This window comes from Carcharhinus amblyrhynchos, chromosome 6 (assembly GCF_965287045.1).
Source record: "Carcharhinus amblyrhynchos chromosome 6, sCarAmb.v2.hapA, whole genome shotgun sequence".
Lineage (NCBI taxonomy): Eukaryota > Metazoa > Chordata > Chondrichthyes > Carcharhiniformes > Carcharhinidae > Carcharhinus > Carcharhinus amblyrhynchos.
In genome coordinates this window covers 45,930,870-45,954,071 of record NC_137329.1, presented here as the reverse complement: position 1 = coordinate 45,954,071, position 23,202 = coordinate 45,930,870, and the positions used below count along the sequence as shown (strand labels likewise).

General features: G+C 42.7%; 1 protein-coding gene across 3 annotated transcripts in view; it reads left to right on the top strand.

Moving 5' to 3' along the window:
- The window catches only part of pgghg (protein-glucosylgalactosylhydroxylysine glucosidase), a 37,806-nt gene extending 15,016 nt beyond the window's left edge, over positions 1-22,790 (top strand). For all 3 annotated transcript variants that reach the window (XM_080190356.1, XM_080190358.1, XM_080190357.1), the window contains exons 8-15: positions 2,083-2,194; positions 7,487-7,559; positions 9,680-9,816; positions 11,332-11,465; positions 13,333-13,428; positions 19,193-19,290; positions 20,808-21,019; positions 22,157-22,790. In XM_080190356.1, the coding sequence (XP_080046482.1) occupies positions 2,083-2,194; positions 7,487-7,559; positions 9,680-9,816; positions 11,332-11,465; positions 13,333-13,428; positions 19,193-19,290; positions 20,808-21,019; positions 22,157-22,242 (948 nt within the window). In that variant the 3' untranslated portion in view covers positions 22,243-22,790. The remainder of the gene's footprint in view (positions 1-2,082; positions 2,195-7,486; positions 7,560-9,679; positions 9,817-11,331; positions 11,466-13,332; positions 13,429-19,192; positions 19,291-20,807; positions 21,020-22,156) is intronic.
- Positions 22,791-23,202: the final 412 nt, after the last annotated feature.

Here is a 23,202-nt window from a genome sequence, read left to right as displayed (position 1 = left end):
TTCCATGATCTGAAAACTGTGGACTCATTACCTCCCTTCATCCTGTTATCTGAAGGATTGTAACATATGGATACTAAATTCTGAGGTATCTGATCACAATTACCTCATTTCAACTTGTTAAACTTTGACATTTCTCTCTGGGCAAAATGAAAATGCGTTTGTGGCCCTGAAGAGACAATTTAGAACATGGTGAATTTGAGACCTGCAGAATGGAAGGAGCCTGACTGTGGGCAAATTGGAGATACCAGGGAATAAGAGTTTAGGATTTGTGGAATGACTTGGGTTTTGAGCACAGGCAAATTGTGAATTTGGGAGAATAGGAGGAGTTTTTACACCATGATTTTGTAGGTAAGTCTAATGATTAATTCATTACCTGGCTTGCCTTTCTGTAAATAGTATAAATCTGCTAGAGACTTGTGTGTTTGAAATTTGGAAACACAAGATGCAATATCTGTGAGGTAGGTAATATTAAAAATGAGCATTTTCCCCTAAAGCTGACTTCATCCAGAGCTCATGTTTATTCCATCGTGATCACCTCCCATGTACCACCTACCTGATCCTTGACATTAGGAACATAGAATTAATGAACAAAGAACAACCCAGCACGGGAAACAGGCCCTTCGGCCCAACAAGCCCGTGTCGCCGCATCACCCTACACCTATTCTACCCTGCGTATCTACAAATAGAACCCCTGACTTAGCCAGATTCAGGGGAGAATAGTGTCAATTTGGTAAAACCAATCAGCCTAAGAGCACATCTTTGGGGTGTGGGAGGAAACCAGAGTGCCCGGAGGAAACCCACGCATCCACAGGGAGAATGCACAAACTCCCACAGACACAGGCCCAAATCCATGTATCTGCACAGCTAGCAGTGCTAGTCACCGAGCTGTTGCGGCGCCCGTCTACCGGTCCAGGATCAAGCACACACACCAACATGAAGTACTAGGCCACTCCCGGAACCTCCAAGAGCAGCCCACGCACGACCCACCGTGTGCATGCCCCTCGTTTGACAACGAGGTGGACCTCCACCTGCGGAATAAAAAGACAAAAACGTTAATCACAAGCCTGCCTTTCCGGTGTCTCCTGAGGTTCTAACCCTTATTTAATAACCCCTACCATAACCCTCCATCCTCATTTCACTCATGTGCCTATCTAACTGAACCTTAAACGAGTCCAACGGTCCCGCCTCCACCACCCTACTCAGTAGCGCGTTCCATACCCCCACAACTCTCTGCGTAAAGAACCTTCCTCTCATATCCAAATTATACCTCTCCCCCCTCACCCTTAAATCATGTCCTCTTGTATTTGTAACCAATCTAGGGAGCAGTCTCTCACTATTGACTCTGTCTATTCCCTTCAGTATCTTATATACCTCTATCATGTCCCCCCTCAATCTCCGTCTTTCCAAGGAGAACAGTCCCAGTTTCTCCAACCTTTCCTCGTAACCCAGCCCCTCCGTGCCAGGCAACATCCTGGTAAACCTCCTCTGCACCCTTTCCAGAGACTCCACGTCCTTCTGGTAGTAAGGTGACCAGAACTGGACGCAGTACTCCAAATGCGGTCTAACCAACGTTCTATACAACTGAAGCATTAGACGGCAGCTTTTAAACTCTATACCCCTTCCTATAAAGGCTAGCATTCCATAAGCCTTCCTGATAACATTCTCCACTTGTGTCGCAACCTTCTTGGATTTATGAACCTGCACTCCCAGGTCCCTCTGTGTTTCTATACTCCTAATTTGTCTACCTTTAATCACATAGCTCCTCTCTACATTATTCCTTCCAAAATGCATCACCTCGCATTTGTCAGGATTAAATTCCATCTGCCACCTATCTGCCCAATGCACCAACCTATCTATATCCTGTTGTATCACCTCACAATCCACTTCGGTACCCGCCAACCCTGCCATCTTGGTGTCATCAGCAAACTTGCTGATCACACCACCTACGCTCTCTTCTGCCATTTCTCCTGAACAAATTCAAGCAAGGCTGTAATTGTCTGTTTTCTCAAGCTAGTCAAATGTCTATTCTCAATTATTTTCTGGGTGTCTGTTTTAATCTCCATAATTTAATTTTGGTTTTAGGACCTGGAGCTTTTCCAAAAGGATGGAGGTTGGGATGTGGTTCGCAGTATAGCTGAGTTTTGGAGCAGCCGAGTCACTTGGAACTCTTTGGAGGAGTGTTACGAAATCAAAGGTAGTGGATGTGAATTCGAGCAAAACCATGCAGAGCTTTTTTTTTTGTGCTGACTGGTGAACTCATCATCTGTGCAGTTGTATTGAGAAGTTTGTAAAATGTTCTGTCAATCTCAATAGAGTCATAGAGATGTACGGCACATATCAGGCCCTTTGGCCCAACTCATCCATGTCGACCAGGTTTCCTAAATTGAACCAGTCCCATTTGCCTGCACTTGGTCCGTGTTCCTCTAAACTTTTCCCATACATCTACCTGTCCAAATGTATTTTAAATGTTGTAATTGAACCTGGTTGTGCCACATCCTTTGGCAAATTGTTTCACGTACGCACCATCCTCTTTGGGAAAAAGTTGTCCCATAGGTCCATTTTAAATCTTCCCCACTTACCTTAAACCTATGCCCCTTAGTTTTGGACTCCCCTGCCCTGGAGAAAAGACTGGCTATTCACCTTATCTATGCCCCTCATGATTTTATCAACCTCTAAGTTCACCCCTCATCCTCCTATGCACCAGTGAAAAAGTCCCAGCTTATCCAGCCTCTTCTTACAATTCAAACCTCGATAGAATTGCCTGGGGATGGGTGGAAGAAAAAAGAAATTTGGTCGCTTATTCATTATGTCAGCTGCATCAATACTAAACATAAGAACACAAGAAATAGGAGCAGGAGTAGGCCATCTAGCCCTTCGAGCCTGCCCCGCCATTCAGTAAGATCATGGCTAATCTGTTGTGGCTCAGTTCCACATTCCCGCCCTCTCCCCATAACCCTTAAATCCCCTCTCTTATCAAAAACCCATCAACCCGCGTCTTAAAAATATTTAGCGAGGTAGCCTCCACCACTTCAACAGGCAGAGAATTCCAGAGATTCACCACCCTTTGAGTGAAGAAGTTCCTCCTCAACTCCGTTCTAAACCGCCCCCCCCTTTATCTTGAGGCTGTGCCCCCTAGTCCTATTATCCTTTCTGAGCGGGAAGAGTCTCTCCACCTCTATCCTGTCCATCCCATTCATCATCTTATACGTCTCAATGAGATCTCCCCTCATTCTTCTAAACTCTAACAAGCACAAGCCTAGTTTATTCAGCCTCTCCTCATAGCTCAACCCCCTCAACTCCGGCATCAGCCTAGTAAACCTCCTCTGCACTCCCTCCAACGCCAAAATATCCTTGCGTAAGTGCGGCGACCAAAACTGCACACAGTACTCCAGCTGCGGCCTCACCAATGCCCTATACAGCCGCAGCAAGACCTCCCTACTTTTATATTCAATCCCCCTCGCTATGAAGGCCAGCATCCCGTTCGCCTTCCTGATCACCTGCTGCACCTGCAAGCTGGGTTTTTGCGACTCATGCACAAGGACCCCAAGGTCCCTCTGCACCGTCGCCTGCTGCAGTTTTTCGCCACGTAAGTGATAATCCTTCCTACCATTATTCCTACCAAAGTGGACCACCTCGCACTTGCCAACATTAAATTCCATTTGCCATTTCCTGGCCCATTCGCCCAGCCTATCTAGATCCTTCTGTAGACTCTCCACACCCTCCGCACAATTTGCCTTTCCTCCAATCTTGGTGTCATCAGCAAATTTCGACACCCTACACTCGGTTCCCTCCTCCAGATCATCTACATAAATGGTAAATAGCTGAGGCCCCAGCACCGACCCCTGAGGCACTCCACTAGTCACCAACCGCCAATCCGAATAGCACCCATTGACCCCCACTCTCTGCCTAAAGACGCTGAACATTATCACAAATCTTTATTCCATGTGCTACAAATTGTATCAGGAAATTAAGTAATGAGTCAAGTGTGTGTATATTGAAAAATATGGGCAGTTATTGAAAAATAAGGATAATTGGATTGTCTGCAATATGTTAACCTTTACCGATAGTGCAGGAGTTCTCAGTAATGAGGCTGTGTTTCACTCCCACAGAATATTTGGGGCAAACACAAATTGCAAAATGTTTATGAAAAGCAGAAAAGTTACAGGTTAGCCAAAAGTTGTTAAAGCAGAACAATGCTGTGATAACGTTAGAGTTATTAATGTTAACAGCAGAATTACAATATTAAGTAACATTGCACTACATACTCACACTGCCTCAGAACCTCAATCGTTATGGTTCATTCCTTTTGCATGTTAATGGTTGGATTGTTGCATCCTGACATTTTCCATGCTCATTAAGATAATAAAAATCCTGTTTTTTATTCCAATGCTAAAGAAACAACTTCATGTTGTTCTCAAGTCCAACCAACACTGATCACTTTTGATGTCTCCGCTCTATATCTATTCATCTGTTGCCACTGTTCATCTAAATCAGGCTTGTCCAAGGCTGAGCGAGCCAACAAGGCATTTTTGTGTACTCCCAAGTCAGTGTAGCATACTCCAAAAACCTCCCTGACACAACTTTAAAAAATGCTCAGTCAGCTCATCTAATCACAGCTGATTTCTCCAAGCCTTTCAGCAGCCAAAGTAGAGTAAAACCAGTCTGTGATTGGATGAGTGGCATGTTATTAATTGTCAGTTGAGTTTTTAATATCTCAGTTTCTGGTTGGGGACCTCAGAATGGCCAGGTTAGATCAATGGGGAATGGGTGGGTCGGAGTGGATGGGCAGTCAGGCTGGGGGTTGAGCAAGCTGGAGAACAGGGAGGGGTGGGGCTTGAACTTGGACAGGGCTCCAGTCTCAGACCCAGACTAAACCTTGGTGGGCTCGTGGAGGGCAAAGTTCGGATGAACCTGGGGAGGGACTGGAAGGGCACAATGCCATGGGTATGTGGGAATAAGTATGAATGACTGATTATGTGGAGGTGATGGTGAGGCTGCGGAAGTGTGTGCGAGAGACTGGGTGAGTATGCAGCGTGTGCACCAGAGACTGAGTGAGTATTCGGGGCATGTGTGCGAGTGACCAGGTGAGTGTATCTCGGACCTCTCACTCACTCTCACCACCACACATCAAAACATACATGCACTGACTCTCCCACAATCAGGTCATTTTTATTACTTTAACATAATTTATTACTGTGACATTTCTGTACTTTTGCTCAGTGATTGTTTCTTCCCTTAAAACCTCAACATTTTTTTGAAATTCAGGTTATTGTGCAAGATATTACTTTCTGAAATTTGCTCGTCGGCTCCTTGAGTGAGAAAAATATGCAAATACAGCACCTGAATCAATAGGTTGGACGGGCCTGTGATGAATGTGTTTGACATATACTTTGCCAATGTATTTGGCTGGAACTATTCTGCTGCATTTAGTTTGGGGACAAACACAGTCCGTTAATAAAATGGAAGAGTATCAACACAGGAGATGGAACTGTTTCACATTTGAGTCACCTGCAGTCAGCATCAAGCATTCCATGTTAGATGCTGAAAAAGATCATTTATTCTTCCCTGGTAACACCTTCGTGGACAGAAAGTGGGATGTTGGACTCCTCTTTCAAAAAACTATACATGCACAATGGCCTGAATGGCCTCTTCATGTGCTGTACATGTCTATGATTCTATGAACTTCAACCTCAGAAGAGCAACAGTGTGACATTTCCTTGTTAAAAGAAACCAATGTCATGGTCTCTTTGGGCTTAACAATTAGTTGTCATTTTGTGCTAAATTTTATGCAGTAATTTGGTATGATTCCTTGGCCAAATTGTTTTTGCAGTACCTTTTGTATGAGTCTTTGTCCAAATTAGGACTTTGCTTGGGAAGAACTTCGTTTCTCAAACAGTGGTACAGTAAAGTCCTGCCTTTCATGATGACTTATTTTCTGAATTTTTTTACCCTCACCAAAATCCCTGTACACATGATTGCCCAATGCGACCCAATACCTATTTGCAATTCAAACATCAAAAGTTTTTTACCCTGAACATACACTGGTCCTGAAATAAAGGAAAAACAGCAATTTGAATATGGAAAATTCAAGATTTCCATGGTGTATTCCCCCTCAATAGGAAGTGTGTACTGCACATGTCACCTGCATGTGGATTGCTGTGATTTACAGGATACACTAATCCTGACCAGTATTTATAGTACTGGTACAGTACAGCATGTTAATAAATTCTTCTTGTTTTCTTGCTTTGTTAACACAATTTCTCCAAAAAAATTGTTTTGAATTTACTCAAAAATATAGCTTTAATTGCCTTAGTGTCTTTAAAAAGTCAGATTTTGAGATGGGTGTAACCAATCTAATTTACTCCATTCTAAAATATGTTCACTGTTAGCAATTTTTGTCCTTTGCAAACGTTCACAGGAATGTAACCCCTGCAAACATAAGAAATAGGAGCAGGAGTAGGCCATCTAGCCCTTCAAGCCTGCCCCGCCATTCAATAAGATCATGGCTGATCTGTTGTGGCTCAGTTCCACTTTCCCGCCCTCTCCCCATAACCCTTAATCCCCTCTCTTTTCAAAAACCCATCAACCCGCTTCTTAAAAATATTTAGCGAGGCAGCCTCCACCACTTCAACGGGCAGAGAATTCCAGAGATTCACCACCCTTTGAGTGAAGAAGTTCCTCCTCAACTCCGTTCTAAACCGCCTCCCCTTTATCTTGAGGCTGTGCCCCCTAGTCCTACTGTCTTTTTTGAGCGGGAAGAGTCTCTCCACCTCTATCCTATCCATCCCATTCATCATCTTATACGTCTCAATGAGATCTCCCCTCATTCTTCTAAACTCTAGCGAGTACAAGCCTAGTTTATTCAGCCTCTCCTCATAGCTCAACCCCCTCAACTCCGGTATCAGCCTAGTAAACCTCCTCTGCACTCCCTCCAGGGCCAAAATATCCTTGCACAGGTGCGGCGCCCAAAACTGCACACAGTACTCCAGCTGCGGCCTCACCAATGCCCTATACAGCTGCAGCAAGACCTCCCTACTTTTATATTCAATCCCCCTCGCTATGAAGGCCAGCATCCCATTCGCCTTCCTGACCACCTGCTGCACCTGCAAGCTGGGTTTTTGCGACTCATGCACAAGGACCCCGAGGTCCCTCTGCACCGTCGCCTGCTGCAGTTTTTCGCCACGTAAGTAATAGTCCTTCCTACCATTCTTCCTACCAAAGTGGACCACCTCACACTTGCACTTTACCAAAATACCAAGCAAGGAAATAAATATGAAAGTAATTCAAAATCAAATCAGATGTCATATAATGGTGAAGTAAATGTGTTAATGGAATGAGCTTCAAAGAACCAAGCAATTTTGTCTCTGCTTTGACTGCCCTTAAATAATGTCAGTTACAAACGTGTGAAAAGATCCTGATAAAGATGGGAATCCATATTTTATGTTGGTGACTCGCTGATTATTTCATTACCTATAATTTTTTCAAGGAGTGATGCCACCTGATGAATATCAATCGGATGTAACCAATTCTGCTTACACTGCCGTGGTGGCCAAGTACAGGTGAGGATGGGAGGCGGTGAAATTTCATCTTCCCATTTCTTTTCCAAAATTACTAGTTTGAGGAATGAGAAAGGGCTGAAATTGTGGCATAAACTATTATAAAAATACAAGACCAATTATAAACTCAAACAGAAAATGCTGTGAATATTCAGTGGGTCTAGCAGCATCTGTGAAGAGAGCAACAAGATCGTCAGGTTGACGATCTTTCATCGGAATATTGATCTGCCAAGAATTTCCAACACGTTTTATATTTATTTCAGTTATCCGGCTCTGCTTCTGTTAAATTATAAAATTGTTTTAGCCTGCAGAGTGAAACACAGCAAGGGCACCTGGCAATATTTGAAATTTGAACTGCAGTTTTTTTTTGAGTTCAAGCATTCTAAAGTGAATATAACTTATTTAGATGCATGATAAAGCTCTGTCTGTTATGTCCCAACCTCAGAAAAGTGATTTCCCAAGTCTATGCAGTTCTTCTTATGGTTCGAATGCTGTTTTATTGTTGTTGACCTATGCCCAGTAGAACTGAATGGATCAGCACAAACCTTTACAATAGCAGTGGAAGAATTTATCCTTCAGCCTGAATTGTGTTTGAACCTAAGTAGCGAAGATGAAAGTCCAGTAGGCAAATAATGCTGCACCACCCATTTTCAATTGGAGTATTAAAAAGATGTCCCTGGACATTGTTGCTGGCGTTCCTCAGGACAGCATCTTAAGCATAACTATTGTCAATTACTACTTCAGTCACTTTCTCTCCGTCCTAAGGTCAGAAGTTGGGGTGTTGCCTCATGATAGTAGAACATTCAATTCCGTTCACAATTCTTCAGGTAATGAATCAGTACATGCCAACATACAGCAAGGTCGGGACAGCGTCTAGGCTTAGGCTCAAAAGTAGCAAGCACCACATTAGTAGGCACTGACTATATCCAACAAGAGAGAACCCAACTATCCAGCTGTAATATTCAATGGCATTATTGTTGCCAAATTCCCCTGAATCAACATCTATGCATTTGTGATTATAAAATCAACTGGACCAACTATATAAATATCATGATGATGATATGCAAAGAATAGACCCCTTAAACCTCTCTATTGCCTAAAAAGCAGAAGTCAGGAATGTGATGGAATACTCTCTACAGTCCCAGGCAGATGCAATTGCACCAACCCTCGAGAAGCTTGACATTGTCAAGAACAAAGTATTTTTCCCTTCCTCCACCCCAACCACCAATTTAAATCCACTCCCTCAACCATTTATCATGGCTGTAGTGTGTACAATAAGTCACCAAAGATTTCTTTCCAGCACCTTCCTAACTCCTAACCACTACCACCTAGAAGGATAAGTACAGTAGGTGCGTGGGAAAGCCACCACTTACAAGTATCTCTCCAACTCGCATACTATCCGATGTTGATACATCACTCTTAGTTCATCATCATTGGGTTGAAATCCTGGGACTCCCTGCTGAACAGCAATGATTGACTGCAGCTCCTTGGGCCAAGTGTAACTAGTCAGGATTTCCGTATCTGATTACCAGCCAGTGACTCTTACATGCAGACGTCAGTAGATGGAAACATTTGAGGTGAAAAATGTATGTTCTTTGGTATGTTTTGTTGGCTAAGATCATTGAAAATCAATGTACTGTGCCATTGAGGATATGCCTGTGTAAATCTTCATGTATAGTTATCTGTCCTTGGAATTTTAGGAGGAGACAGTAGTCAATCTTTTTTATAAGATGTTTTGAAGCCAGATAAGGAGATATTAGGTCAAATGATCAAAAGCTTGGTCCAAGAGGTATATTGTAAGAAATACCTTAAAGGCTGGAAGTGATATAAAGAGGTGTACGGAAGTGAATTCCAGAGCTTTGGGACCTCGGCAACTGAAGACATGGCTACCGATGGTGGTGTAATTTTGATTGGGATAACACGAGACCAGAATTAGAGGAGTGCATATATTTCAGGAGCATTGTAGGGTGGGAAATTACGAAGATGGGGATGGGCAAAACCATGGAGAGATTTGAAAATGAGGATGAGAAATTTAAAATCGAGCTATTTTGTACATTGTACTATACATCAGATTTACTATTAATCTCCACTAAATTAACAAAATTTAGTTTATATTTTTCCAGCCTCCAGTTTGCGACTGAATTGGCATCACATTTAGAAGTAACGGTTCCATCAGAATGGATGAAAATAGCTGAGAAAATCAAAGTGCCGTTTGACCCAGTGAAGCAATACCATCCAGAATTTGATGGATATAAGTCAGGTGCAGAAGAATTTACTTAAGATGTATTTGATTTGCTCTTCTTCCCCAACAGTACACCTGCCTGCTTTTTTTTTACAATTCTCTCTCTGGCCTCTTGCCTCCTTTTGATGGATGCTTTGAACATAGCCCAGGCTGGAAATGCTATCAAAGCAGATACAATGGACAGAAACTTCTCATCTTTAAAAAATTTCAGGCATTGGGAGTATATCAGCGTCTCAACCCTGCCTGAGTAGGAGGTGCCCCTCAGGAAGAATGTTTTTGGTTGCAGCTGGGCCTGTTTTAACCCTGTGACAATACGATAGTGACATGGATAACAACCTCCAATGCCCCGATGACCATCTACTGCTGTCAATATATTGCCAAGTTCCTGACGTAGGGTCCTGGTCCCTTTTTTTGTAAGATTGCAATGCGACCCACAAAAGAAGGGCAATTACCCTTTTACATGCTTTGACTAGCAAATTGCTCATGGACATGGAAAACCCAGAAGCAGGAAGACATTGGGGAGTGGATCTGACATGCCTTAGTGTGAATTTCCAGGCGCTCTTCCCAAAGAAACATTACTGGGTTGGGCTGAATCCACTCAGTAATTCCCAAACTCTGATACTGATGGGGATAAGATGTCTTCCCTCATGTGTGAGAATCCAGAAATAGGGACCACAGTTTCAGAATGTTTAAATTGGAGACGAGGGTTGTTAATCTTTTGAATTAACTATTGCAGAGTGGAAGCAGTGTCATTGAGTATATTTGAGATGATTTTTGATTTATGAGGGAATTGAGGGTTATTGAGTATGGGCAGGAAAAATGGAGTTAAAACCACAATCAGGTCTGCCATGCTTTTATTGAATGGTGGAGCAGACCCAGGGCCACAGTAGCATACTTCTCCCATTTCCTATATTAATGTCAGTGTATTTGTCTCCTGTAACACCAAAGAAAATAATCGGCCAGGGTTTCTACGCTTACTCACAATCCGGTAATGTGGCAGTATGCCTTTAAAGGATTCTAGCATGAAGACACTCGAAAGGAAGTGTGTCATACGATCCAGTTTTAGTTTCACTTTTGCTGTTGAGCAGAGTGCGTGCACACAGCTTTGCTGCTGACGTATCTTCAAGCTTTTATGCCTCTGTATAAATGTTCCCATGTGCCTAGGCTCAATAAATAAAATGTGTTTGCACAATCACTTAAGTGATTAGTGCTTTTATATCATTATGAAAAACTACAAGAAGGTGTGAAGCAGTGGTTACTTCGAAAATACATAGTTCTGAGCCTATCAGCAAGAAAGTGCGACATGGTAAACTGTCTTAGATCATGCTATATGGCATCCATGTGAATGATGGTCAGTTGGACAAGGCACTGTTGGTATTTGTGGGATTCAAGAGAAAGCACCTTCAGAAGAGGAAGAGAATTAGCTGGCCAGAATATTGCAATAACTTTAATTGAGTTTCTTGGTCTGTATATACTGTTGAAGGTTTGGTTACAGTTTCCCGTGCGTCTAAAAATGTAATCTCTCTGTTCCAGGTGAAGTGGTGAAACAAGCTGATGTTGTGTTGCTGGGTTACCCACTTATGTATCCCATGAGTTCTCGGGTGCGGAAGAATGATCTAGTGATATATGAAGCTGTGACGGACCATGATGGACCTGCCATGACCTGGGTTGGTAAAAGATGTCAGTTGAACAGACACAGGAAGGTGCTGTTTTAATCACTGTAGAACTAGTGACCATGTGGGCAAGCGGTATGGAATTTGAAAGTGGTGAATCTAACATCTGTTATAGGGAAATGGTCAGAGTCTATAATTAAAAATGGAGTGACTGGGCATGTTGAAAATTTTCAACTGATCAGAGAGCCAGCACGGAGTTGTAAAGGGCAGGTCATTGCCTGATGGTTGAAGAGCTGTATAAAGTAATGGACAAGAGAATGTCTATGAATATTACTAATATTGACTTCCAGGAAGCATTTGATAATTTACTCCATAAGAAATTCTCAACTAAAGTTAATTTACAGCAAATTATTGATCTGTTAAGGAAATAGGCAGGAGACATAGGGTAACTGCCCATTATTCCTACCCTAATTGGCAGGTTGTGATTAATGCTTTCTCTATTCACTGTGTTTAATAATGACGTGCATGATGGAACAGGGGCCTACTTAGCCAAGTTTGTTAATGACACAAAAGATGGACAGCATCCAAAGCAGTGTTGATTGAAACATACAGTTACAAAGAGGTATTAATAGATTAAGTTGGCACAGCTGACAAATAAATTTCAATAAGAGAGAGCGAGATCGTCCACTTTGTGCTTTTTTTATATAGTGAAAAGTTAGAAACAGTGGAGGTCCAAAGTGGATCATTGAAATATCATGGAAAGATGCAAAAGGACAATGGACCACTGATCTTTACATGCAGAGAACTAGAATACAAAGGGTTGGAAGTTGCAGCTATCAACTAGACCAAAGCTTGGATTGGATAACAACTGGAGTATTGTATTCCATTCTGGGTACCATATCTTAGGCAGGATATATTTGTCGCAGAGCAAGAGCTGCATAAATTTACTAGAATGGATCAGAATTTGAATATGTGGTGAGCAGAGAGATGGGCAGGTGTGGCAATTAGTGTCGCTGTCCATTGTGCTGGTTTGCCATTATTGTTCTGCCTCCTGGTGATTTTGCTCAAGATAGAAGGGGTGGCTTGATAACCTGTCTTATTCAGATTATTGGCCATTTGAGATGGTTAACGAGGTTGTTGTTAGCTTGTCAAGAACCAGTTTGGAATTTTTGTGGGCATGCACGAGTTACATAATTGATCAGGAATAGTCCAAGGGAAGGAGATGGCAATACAGAGGGGAGCCAGTCACGGTTGCATTATTCAATTAGGTAGACCCTTAAAAGAATACTTGTCTGAGAGGGAAGCTCAGATGCTACCAGGAGATTAGAGTTACCGGAACAAACGGTCTGTGTGCACTTGGTTATTGGATGGGATTGTGAGCTTCCATGATCGTGGTACCTTCAGAGGGGAGTCCATTAAGCATTGTGATTGCTGCTGTCTGCAAGCAAAGTATCAGCTGATCTTGGGAATAAGGTATTCAGAGATGATGGAGTAGTGATAAGGAGTAGCGTCCTCGAAGCAGATGTGGAATCTTGAACATGAGAAGGGCAGAGAGAGGAACGAGGGATTGGAAGGTAACAAAGGCCATATCCACAGTGTACCACAGAAGACAAAACTACCTGGACAAGTCAGAGAATCAGTGCCTGCAAATGGTAGACAAATGATAACTGATTTGTGCCCTCATTGATGATGACCTCTGACCTTGCTGCACTGCTCACATGCCCTTTGGTTCCTAAAATCCAACAGAATAAACAAAATTTTAACTGAAATTAAATCCAACTCGTAAGAGGCAGTTGGAACAAACTCTTATTGATGATGCTCGCTTTAGCCAACTGTCTGTTTGAAATTTCTTGTTCCATTGGCTAATAACTTAATGAAGTTGACCAATGTTGTTTCAAGTTATTATACTTTTTTTTGTCAGAGTATGTTTGCAATTGGTTGGCTGGAGCTGAAGGATGTTAGTCAGGCTCAGCAGCAATTGAGCAAGTGTCACAGCAACATTCAAGAACCATTCAAGGTAAATGCCATGAAAACATTGAGGCACTGTCCAATTACATGCAATACCAACCTATAAAATTATCAAAAGCTGACCAAGGCCTTCACAGAAGGCTTTTAAAAACAATTAAGAGGTCAATTTAGAACAGTGATGAATTTGGAATTTCATAAAATACCTACAGTACAGAAGGAGGCCATTTTGCCCATCGAGTCTGCTATAACTCTGTGACAGAGCATCTTACCCAGCACGTATTTACCCCACTAATCCACCTAATCTATCTTGGAACAGTAAGGGGCAATTTATCATGACCAATCCACCTAACTTGCATATCTTTGGACTGTGGGAGGAAACTGGAGCACCCGGTGGAAATCTACTCGGATACAGGGAAAACAAATTAACTCCACGCAGTTACCCAAGGTTGGAATTGAACCCAGGTCCCTGGTGCTGTCAGGCAGCACTGCTAGCCACAATGCTGTTCTGAATTTACCAGGGGGATGAGTGCTGAAGACCAGAACTTTTTTTTTTGAGCGTTTTCACTCCGGAAACTGAGATTTTCTGGTGCTTTGTTTTTGGAGCCTTTTCAGACTCTATTTTGGGAAGAACACCCCTCTTCTTGGTGTATGACCACTGGCCCGAATTGCCTTGGGGGTGTTCCTAATTGACCACCTTGCTGAAATGTGGCAAAAAGTTTATTAGTCGCTTCCCCACTGTCCACACTTTTATCCGCTTCGTACCCTTCCCATTCCAGGATCGCTGAGGCCACTGGAGTATGGCTGCATGCCCTACAAGGATAAACTAAAAGGATGATCTGCATTTATAAAGCACCTCTGATAGTCACTGCTGTGATCTGGGAGATGTGGCAGCTAATACATAATCAGCAAACCCCCAGAAACAGCAATGGGTAATGTGATGTGGAGGACAATGTAAGTGATCTGATTAGCAAGTTTGCGGACGACATAAAGATTGGGGGAACTGCAGATAGCGAGGAGGATTGCCAGATGATAAAGCAGGATACACATAGGCTGGAGACTTGGGTGGAGAAATGGCAGATGGAATTTAATCCGCACAAATGCGAGAAGATGCATTTTAGGAAGTTTCACGTAGGAGGGAAGTATGCAGTAAATGGCAGACCCATTACAAGCATTAACATACAGAGGGATCTAGATGTACAGTTTCCTGATAGTGGCAGTGCAAGTGGATAAAATGATCAAGAAGGCATATGACTTCATTGGTTGAGGCATAGGAAAATCATCTTTGTGTGCAGAACTTGGTTATCAGTTTCTGCTCAGCGATTCTGCATTGTCATGTAGGCCGCCTTGGAGAACGCTTAGCTGAAGATCAGAGACTGCCTGTGACTCCTGAAGTGTTCTCCAACAGGAGGAGAACAGTCCTGCCTGGTGATTGTCGAGCAATGTTCACTCATCCATTGTCGTAGTGTCTGCATGGTCTCCCCAATGTACCAGGCCTCGGGACATCCTTTCCTGCAGCATATCAGGTGGATGACATTGGCTGAGTTGCAAGAGTATGTACCACGTATCTAGTGGATGATGTTCTCGCATGAGATGATGGCATCCGTGTCGATGATCCGGTACGTCTTGCAGAGGTTGCTGTGGCAGGGTTGTGTGGTGTCATGGTCACTGTTCTGAAGGCTGGGTAGTTTGCTGCGGACAATGGTCTGTTTGAGGTTGTGCGGTTGTGTGAAGACAAGAAGTGGGGGTGTGGGGATGGCCTTGGCGAGATGTTCATCTTCATCAATGACATGTTAAAGGCTCCAGAAGAGATGATGTAGCTTCTCTGCTCCGGGGAAGTACTGGACAACAAAGTGTACTCTGTCCGCCATGTCCCATGTTTGTCTTCTGAGGTGGTCGGTGTGGTTTTTTTTTGCTGTGGTGCATCGGAACTGTCAATTGAGTCGAGACCATATCCTGCTCCTATGATGGCTTCTTTCAACGTCTGGTGGTGTCTGTTGCGATACTCCTCACCTGAGCAGATCCTGTGTATACAGAGAGCTTGTCCGTAAGGGATGGCTTCTTTAACATGTTTAGGGTGGAAGCTGGAAAAGTGGAGGAGCATGAGGTTATCTGTGGGCTTGCGGTATAGTGAAGTGCTGAGGTGCCCATCCTTGATGGAGATGCATGTGTCCAAGAATGCAACCGATTCTGGAGAGTAGTCCATGGTGAGTCTAATGGTTAATGTCTTGTTAATGAACTTGTTTAATGTCATCATATAGTTATTTGTGATTGTTCACCATGAGGCCAAAAGAAGAAAATGATGTATATAATGTATAGCATCAGTTGAAGGTCCTGTGCAGTAAAGAGGTCTTGTTCGAACCTGTGCATGAAGATGTTGGCGTATTGAGGTGCGAATTTTGTCCCCATGGTTGTTCCATGTCTCTGGATAAAGAACTGATTGTTGAAGGTGAAAACATTGTGGTCCAGGATGAAGCAGATGAGTTGTAAAATTGCATCTGGAAACTGATGGTTGTCCGCGTTGAGTACTGAGGCAGTTGCAACAATGCTGACATCATTGGGGATGCTGATATAGAGTGCCGAGACATCCATTGTGACGTTCTTGTGATGGTTGCATTCTTGGACACGCAGCTCCATCAATGACAGTCACCTCAACACTTCACTGTACTGCAAAACCACAGATAACCTCACCATGCTCCACTTCTCCAGCTTCCACCCTAAACGCTTTAAAGATGCCATCCCCTACGGAAAAGCCCTAAACATACACAGGATCTGCTCAGATGAGGAGGATCGCAACAGACACCTCCAGACGCTGAAAGATGCCCTCATAGGAACAAGATATGGCGCTCGACTCATCAATCGACAGTTCCAATGTGCCACAGCGAAAAACCGCACGATCTCTTCAGAAGACAAACACAGGACACGGCAGACAGAGTAGTCTTCGTCGTCCAGTACTTCCCCGGAGCAGAGAAGCTATGTCATCTCTGGAGCTTTCAACATCTCACCAAGGCCATCCCCACATCCTCACCTTGCCTTCAAACAACTGCACAATCTCAAACAGACCATTGTCTGCAGCAAACTACCCAGCCTTCAGGAGTACAGTGACCACAACACCACACAACCCTACCACAGCAACCTCTGCAAGACGTGCTGGATCGTCAACACGGATGCCATTATCTCACATAAGAACACCATCCACTAGGTACACAGTACGAACGCTTGCAACGCGGCCAACGTTGTCTATCTGATACGCTGCAGGATATGATGTCCTGAGGCATGGTACATTGGGGAGACCATGCAGACACTATGACAATGGACGAATGAGCACCGCTCAACTAACACCAGGCAAGAGTGTTCTCTTCCTGTTGGGGAACTTTTCAGCAGTCATGGGCATTTGGCTCTGATCTTCGGATAAGTGTTCTCCAAGGCGGTCTTCACAACACAGAATCATCAAGCAGAAACATAGCCAAGTTCTGCACATGAGGATGGCCTCGACTGGGATCTTGGGTTCATGTCATACTATCTGTAATCCTCACAACTTGCCTGGGCTTGCAAAATCTCACTAACTGTCCTGCCTGGAGACAATATACATTTTGAGAACATAGAAAAACTACAGCACAAACAGGCCTTTCGGCCCACAAGCCGATCATATCCCTACCTAATAGAATTGAGAGTTATAGGTAAGCCTAATAAGTCCCATGTACTCATCCAGAAGTCTCTTGAAAGACCCTATCGAATTTGCCTCCACCACCACCGATGGCAGCCGATTTCCACTCACCCACCACCCTCAGTGAAAAACTTACCCCTGACATCGCCTCTGTACCTACTCACTAGCACCTTAAACCTGTGTCCTCTCATAGCAACCATTTCAGCCCTGGCAAAAAGTCTCTGAGAATCCACCTGATCTATACCTCTCAACATCTTATACACCTCTATCAGGTCACCTCTCATCCTTTGTCTCTCCAAGGAGAAAAGACCAAGCTCCCTCAACCTATCCTCGGAAGGCATGCCATCCAATCCAGGCAACATCCTTGTAAATCTCCTTTTCAATAGCTTCCACATCCCTCCTGTAATGAGTTGACCAGAACTGAGCACAGTACTCCAAGAGGGGTCTGACTAGGGTCTTATAAAGCTGCAGCATTGTCTCCCGACTCCTAAACTCAATCCCCCGATTGATGAAGGCCAGTACACCATACGCCTTCTTAACCACATTCTCTACCTGTGAGGCCAATTTTAAGAGTCCTATGGACCTGATCCCAAGGTCCTCCTGATCCTCTACACTGCTAAGAGTCTTACCCTTGATATTATACTCCTTCATCCAATTCGACCTGCCAAAATGGACCATTACACATTTATCCGGATTGAAGTCCATCTGCCACTTCTCTGCCCAGTCATGCATCCTATCTGTCATGCTGCAACTTCTGACATCCCTCCAAGCTATCCACAACACCACCAACCTTCGTGTCGTCAGCTAACTTACCAACCCATCCCTCCACTTCCTCATCCAGGTCATTTTATGAAAATTACAAACAGCAAGGGTCCCAGAACACATCCCTGAGGCACTCCACTGGTGACCGACCTCCATGCAGAAAAAGACCTATCTACAACCACTTTCTGCCTTCTGCGGGCAAGCCAGTTCTGGATCCACAAGGCAACAGCCCCTTGGATCCCATGCTCTTTCTCAAGAGGTTTTGCATGAGAGACCTTATTGAATACTTTGCTGAAGTCCAGATAAACCACATCTATCGCTCTTCCTTCGTCAATGTGTTTAGTCACATTTTCAAAAAACTTAACCAGGCTCATCCTGTTGCTTAACTCTCTCTCCACTCACATTGTGTGTACCTTTTTTAAGACTTGATTATCTGTAAAGACTCACATTCCAACCATTATCTTGTAAATTGAGTTTGTGTCTATATATGCCCTGTTTGTGAACAGAACTCCTACTCACCTGATGAAGGAGCAGCGCTCCGAAAGCTTGTGGTTTGAGCTGCCAAATAAACCTGTTGGACTTTAACCTGGTGTTGAGACGACTTACTATGCTTACCTCAGTCCAACACTGGTATTTCCACTTCAAAATGATGCCAGTGCATTTTTTTTTTACATCCATCTGACCTGGCAGATGTAACCTCTGATTACTGTATCATCTGAGAGACATAGAAACATAGAAAATAGGTGCAGGAGTAGGCAATTTTGGTCCTTCGAGCCTCCACAACAATTCAATATGATCATGCACTTTCAGTATCGCACTTTCACTTTTCTCTCCATACCTCTTGATCCCTTTGGCCACAAGAGCCATGTCCTCTTGAACATATTTAACAAACTGGCCCCAATAGGTTTCTATGGTAGAGAATTCCACAAGTTCACAACTGAGTGAAGAAGTTTTTCCTCATCTCAGTCCTAAATGGCTTATCCCTTATTCTTAGACTGTAACCCCCCTGCTAGTTCTGCACTTCCCCAACATGGGAACATTCTTCCCGCATCTAGTCTGTCCAGTCCCATCAGGATTTTATGTTTCTGAGATTCCCTCTCAATCTTCTAAATTCCAGTAAGTGCAAGCCGAATACAAGTATCTCCAACATTACATTGCTGTCTCAGAACTTGATTTTTGTATGGGAAATTAATCCAGAATTTGCTGATTTGGAGGCAAGAGTGCCACCAATTGAGCCATGGCTGTCTTTCTCTGTTTTTAACAATGATTGAAATTTTAACCATCTAGGTCTGATCATTATCAAGATTGATTTACATTCTGCTCAGAATGTGGTGCTTGTTGAAAGTTTTCTCGATGCTGGTTTTTACTTTGTTTTCCCCTGTTTCAGGTTTGGAGTGAAAATGCAGATGGGTCAGGAGCTGTGAATTTTCTGACAGGAATGGGTGGCTTCTTGCAGACCATGCTATTTGGCTACACTGGTTTCAGGTCAGACTGAATTTAGCCAAGCTTTACTTGAGTTACTGGGATATGCAATAATCAATTTCAGTATACACAAGAAATTTGCTTATATTACAAGTGTATACTAGGATAATGCTCTTGAATATTTTCTTCCACTGTTTTTCTTTCTTCAAATTCCCCTTCCACTTCTGAAAGCTTCGGTGACAAACAAGTCCTTGGGTGTTGCCAGCTCACCCCGATCTCAAGCAAGTTGCTGTGTGTGTGTGAACTTGCCAACCTTTAATATTGTTGGCTATTTGGCCATGGACAATACTACAGCAGATGCTGATCCTGTCCTCAGCCCAAATAGGATCACTGGATGCCCATCAAGACCAGGAACCTTGACTGCTTTATCTCTGCTTAGAGCCAAACACTGCCTGCCACTGAGCCAATGTTATCTGAGGTTGGGGGATAACTCAGTTTTTTGATCTATGCTGCTGAACTTATTGGATAGTCTAACTGAATTTTTGGAAAGTGAACAGATGTTTTATTGTCATCGAGTTTACCAGGAGCTGACTCGAGTACAAACAATAAACAAGGCTTTTGTTCAAGAAATGTTCCAGGATAAAGCTTAACCACAGAATTTTTGTTTTTGGAAGTAACTCATTACTTACACCCTCCCCTATAAGTGTCTTAAGTCACTGTTTGAACTGTGTGCTCGGCATTGTTCCAAGATGTTGTGGCTGAGAGAAATATCTCTTACTTTCTGAATTCAACTTCTTGTTGCTCTGTGATAGACCTCCAGCGATCTGACCCGGCCACTCCTTTTTCCAGAGGAGTTCTGATTCTGCACCATTGAAAATAATGTCTTTACTCCCTAAGCTAATATGGAGCTTTTGGCAAGATTTGCTTTATAATTCAGAATGTTGTTTTTGCAAACATTGGACATTTAATATGGTCCTTCTGAGGCATGCAGATGTCATCATTAACTTCAACATATGGAGAAGATTTATCCTGCATCAGTGGGGGTCAAGCTGGCATCCTGTTAGTTGAGCTCTGACTAATTAAGTGTCTGGTGTTGGCATTGGGTTGTGCAGCTGAACAGGTCAGTCTTTGTCTCTTTCACCGAAGGATTTGCCTGATACTTACAGTTGGAACTTGGATGAAAAGATAAACACAGCAGTACTATGGATCTATGTAAGAACATAATGCTTTGGGAGGATGAAAAGGCCTTTGATCTAATAAGGCCCTTTTGACATCTCATCTCATACTGTCTGCTTCAGTATTTTTCCCTGATAACTCATTAGGCTTTTTCATTATACCTCAAGTGAATAAAACAATCTGGCTCCTTACTCTTAGCTTTATTTTTAAACATATGGTGATATTTGAATTACTTTTCCATAGCGAACAATTTGTTTGGATTGACTTTCCTTCATTGCCATGGATAACTGAGGAAAATGCATTTTCTGTGGTTATGACCATTTCCAGTTACTGTCACAAAAAAGACCCCGTCCTCTGTCTGCAACTCTGACTTCTGATCTGTATTTTGTGCTTTGCTTTTGCAGGATCATGAAGACCTATCTGCACTTTGACCCCATATTCCCAGAGGACATGGGGGAACTATGGATTGCTGGAATTAATTACCTTGGAAACAAACTACAATTTAAGCTTTCTACAGAGAAGATCACAATTGTTTTGACAAGGCCTTGTGGATTTCAGCACTCAGCCTTGGAAGTTGTTCTGAGTAATTCAGGAAAGAGTTTTGTTCTAAATGCAGGTAATATTGGGAAGTTCATACCGTATTTCAATTGAAACAATCTGGATTTTGATTGGTATGTCCAATTCCCTGTCAGTGTTGCAGATAGTTAACTTGAGAGAAGAACAGTTATGTACAGCGGCCAACATTTCACCTTTTGGGGTTTAGATCGATGTCATAGACTGACAACAGTTAGCACCAAGAAATGATTCTGGCAACCATGTACTTGAAAGATTGTTTTCAAATATAGCACTTTTCATATCATCTGGATAATCCAAAATGCTTCACAACCATTGACTTGGTAGGCAAATGTGACAGCCAATTTACATTTTGGTAAATTTCCACTAATCTGTTTTGATGTTGGTTAAAGAATATTGGCTATGATGTTTGAGAAAATTCCCTAGTCTTCTCACAATACCATGGGATCTTTTATGTCCACGTTTTGGAAGATGTTGAATTAAAGAGCACCACTTTGGGTGGAAGAAGGCAATATTAATTGAGAGGGTGTGTAGGTGGAAATGACAGAATGAACAGGTTAAATTGAAAGGGATAAATGATATCAGCTTGAGCAGGGAGGGGATGAAAACTGCTTTAAATTGAGGTTGAAGAACGCTTGTTTCTACTGTGAGTTTCTGTAGGAATGTTTTTGTGAAAAATGTCCGGAGTTGGTTCAGTAGGAGCACTCTGAGTTGTCATAACTTGCTCCGTATATTGAAATAATACAGTCCTGAGTTATTGTATTGTTAAATATTGAGCACTAAGGACACCCCTGAATGTAAAACAGACTGCTTACAGAAAGTGGCATGGTAGCGCAGTGGTTAGCACTGCTGCTTCACAGCGCCAGAGACCCGGGTTTGATTCCTAGCTTGGGTCTCTACTTGTGTGGAATTTGCATGTTCTCCCTACGTCTGTGTGGGTTTCCTCCAGGTGCTCCAGTTTCCTCCCACATTCTGAAAGACGTGTTGGTTAAGTGCATTGACCGAACAGACGCCAGTCTGTGGCAACTAGGGGGATTTCACAGTAACTTCATTGCAGTGTTAATGTAAGCTTTATTTGTGACTAATAGATAAACTTTAAGTGACTTGCAATTCTGTGCTTGAGAGAAAATCTGAGGCATAGCCCAAAACTTGTAACACCCAATTTCACTTATTTTTACAGGCCAACCAGTGTCTTTCCTTCTGGAACCAGGAATGATTCGCAGAAAATGTCTTGCTGCTTCTTCTGATCTATCAACCAAGTCGTAGCCTGTAGAAGGTTAATTAGTTTTTCTATTTGTAAAATTATATAATCTGTGCATTTTCTTGACCTGAAGTTTACTACATGCCACTGGCATTGCACATCTTTCAATAAATTTTGTTCCCCCCCCACCGCCTACCTTTGCCACAGATGTGGAATTCTGCTGGGATATGCTGGCACTTGAAGCTCTCTAATACTTTGCCTCGTCTTTTTTTAATCATGTTCGTGTCTCAGACATCAGTGATGATGATAGTACATTTGGCCGATGCTGTCCTCATGTACATTTCTGAGCAGAATTGCTGGATAGTGATAATGGGGAACCCCAATTGATTTTTTTTTTGTTCCTTCTCTCTGGATCACTTGGGTTAACTGCAGCACCCTTGCAACTGCACCTTTTGAGATCAGCCAACTGAGTACACACTGAGTCTGCAATAGTCTCAAACAAGCTACTCCATTTATGCATTGAGTCATTAGAATCAAATGTGTTCCATTCATATATTTATTTCATTCACATGAATGGGAATATCTTAATGTGTAAAAACCAACACAAAATGGTTCAAATAAAATAGTAACAAATTATGGCTATTAAGGTGAAAGTGACTTTTTATTTGTTCAGAAAATCTATTGGAAATAAAGTGCAAGACATCACCAAGGCTGCAAAGAATATAAAAAGGGGTGAGTCACAAAGTGATTATGAACTGATGCTGAGTATATTTAGATTGTAGCAGGAAGTAATCTGAGGGAGATATTAAGTTTAAAGCTCCTGGGGAAGAACAAATTGCACTGAAATGTATACACAACAAAACTATGCCATAAGCATCAGAGTTCTTTCAGTGGTCAACCTTGTAGAAACTTTTATCATGTCTGGCGCCTCTGATGTTTCAGCCATTCTTAGTGAGGTCATTATATATAGAATAGGAAATAAATTGTTGAGTCACTCTTAGTGAAGAATGGCTGACCGGGCAGGA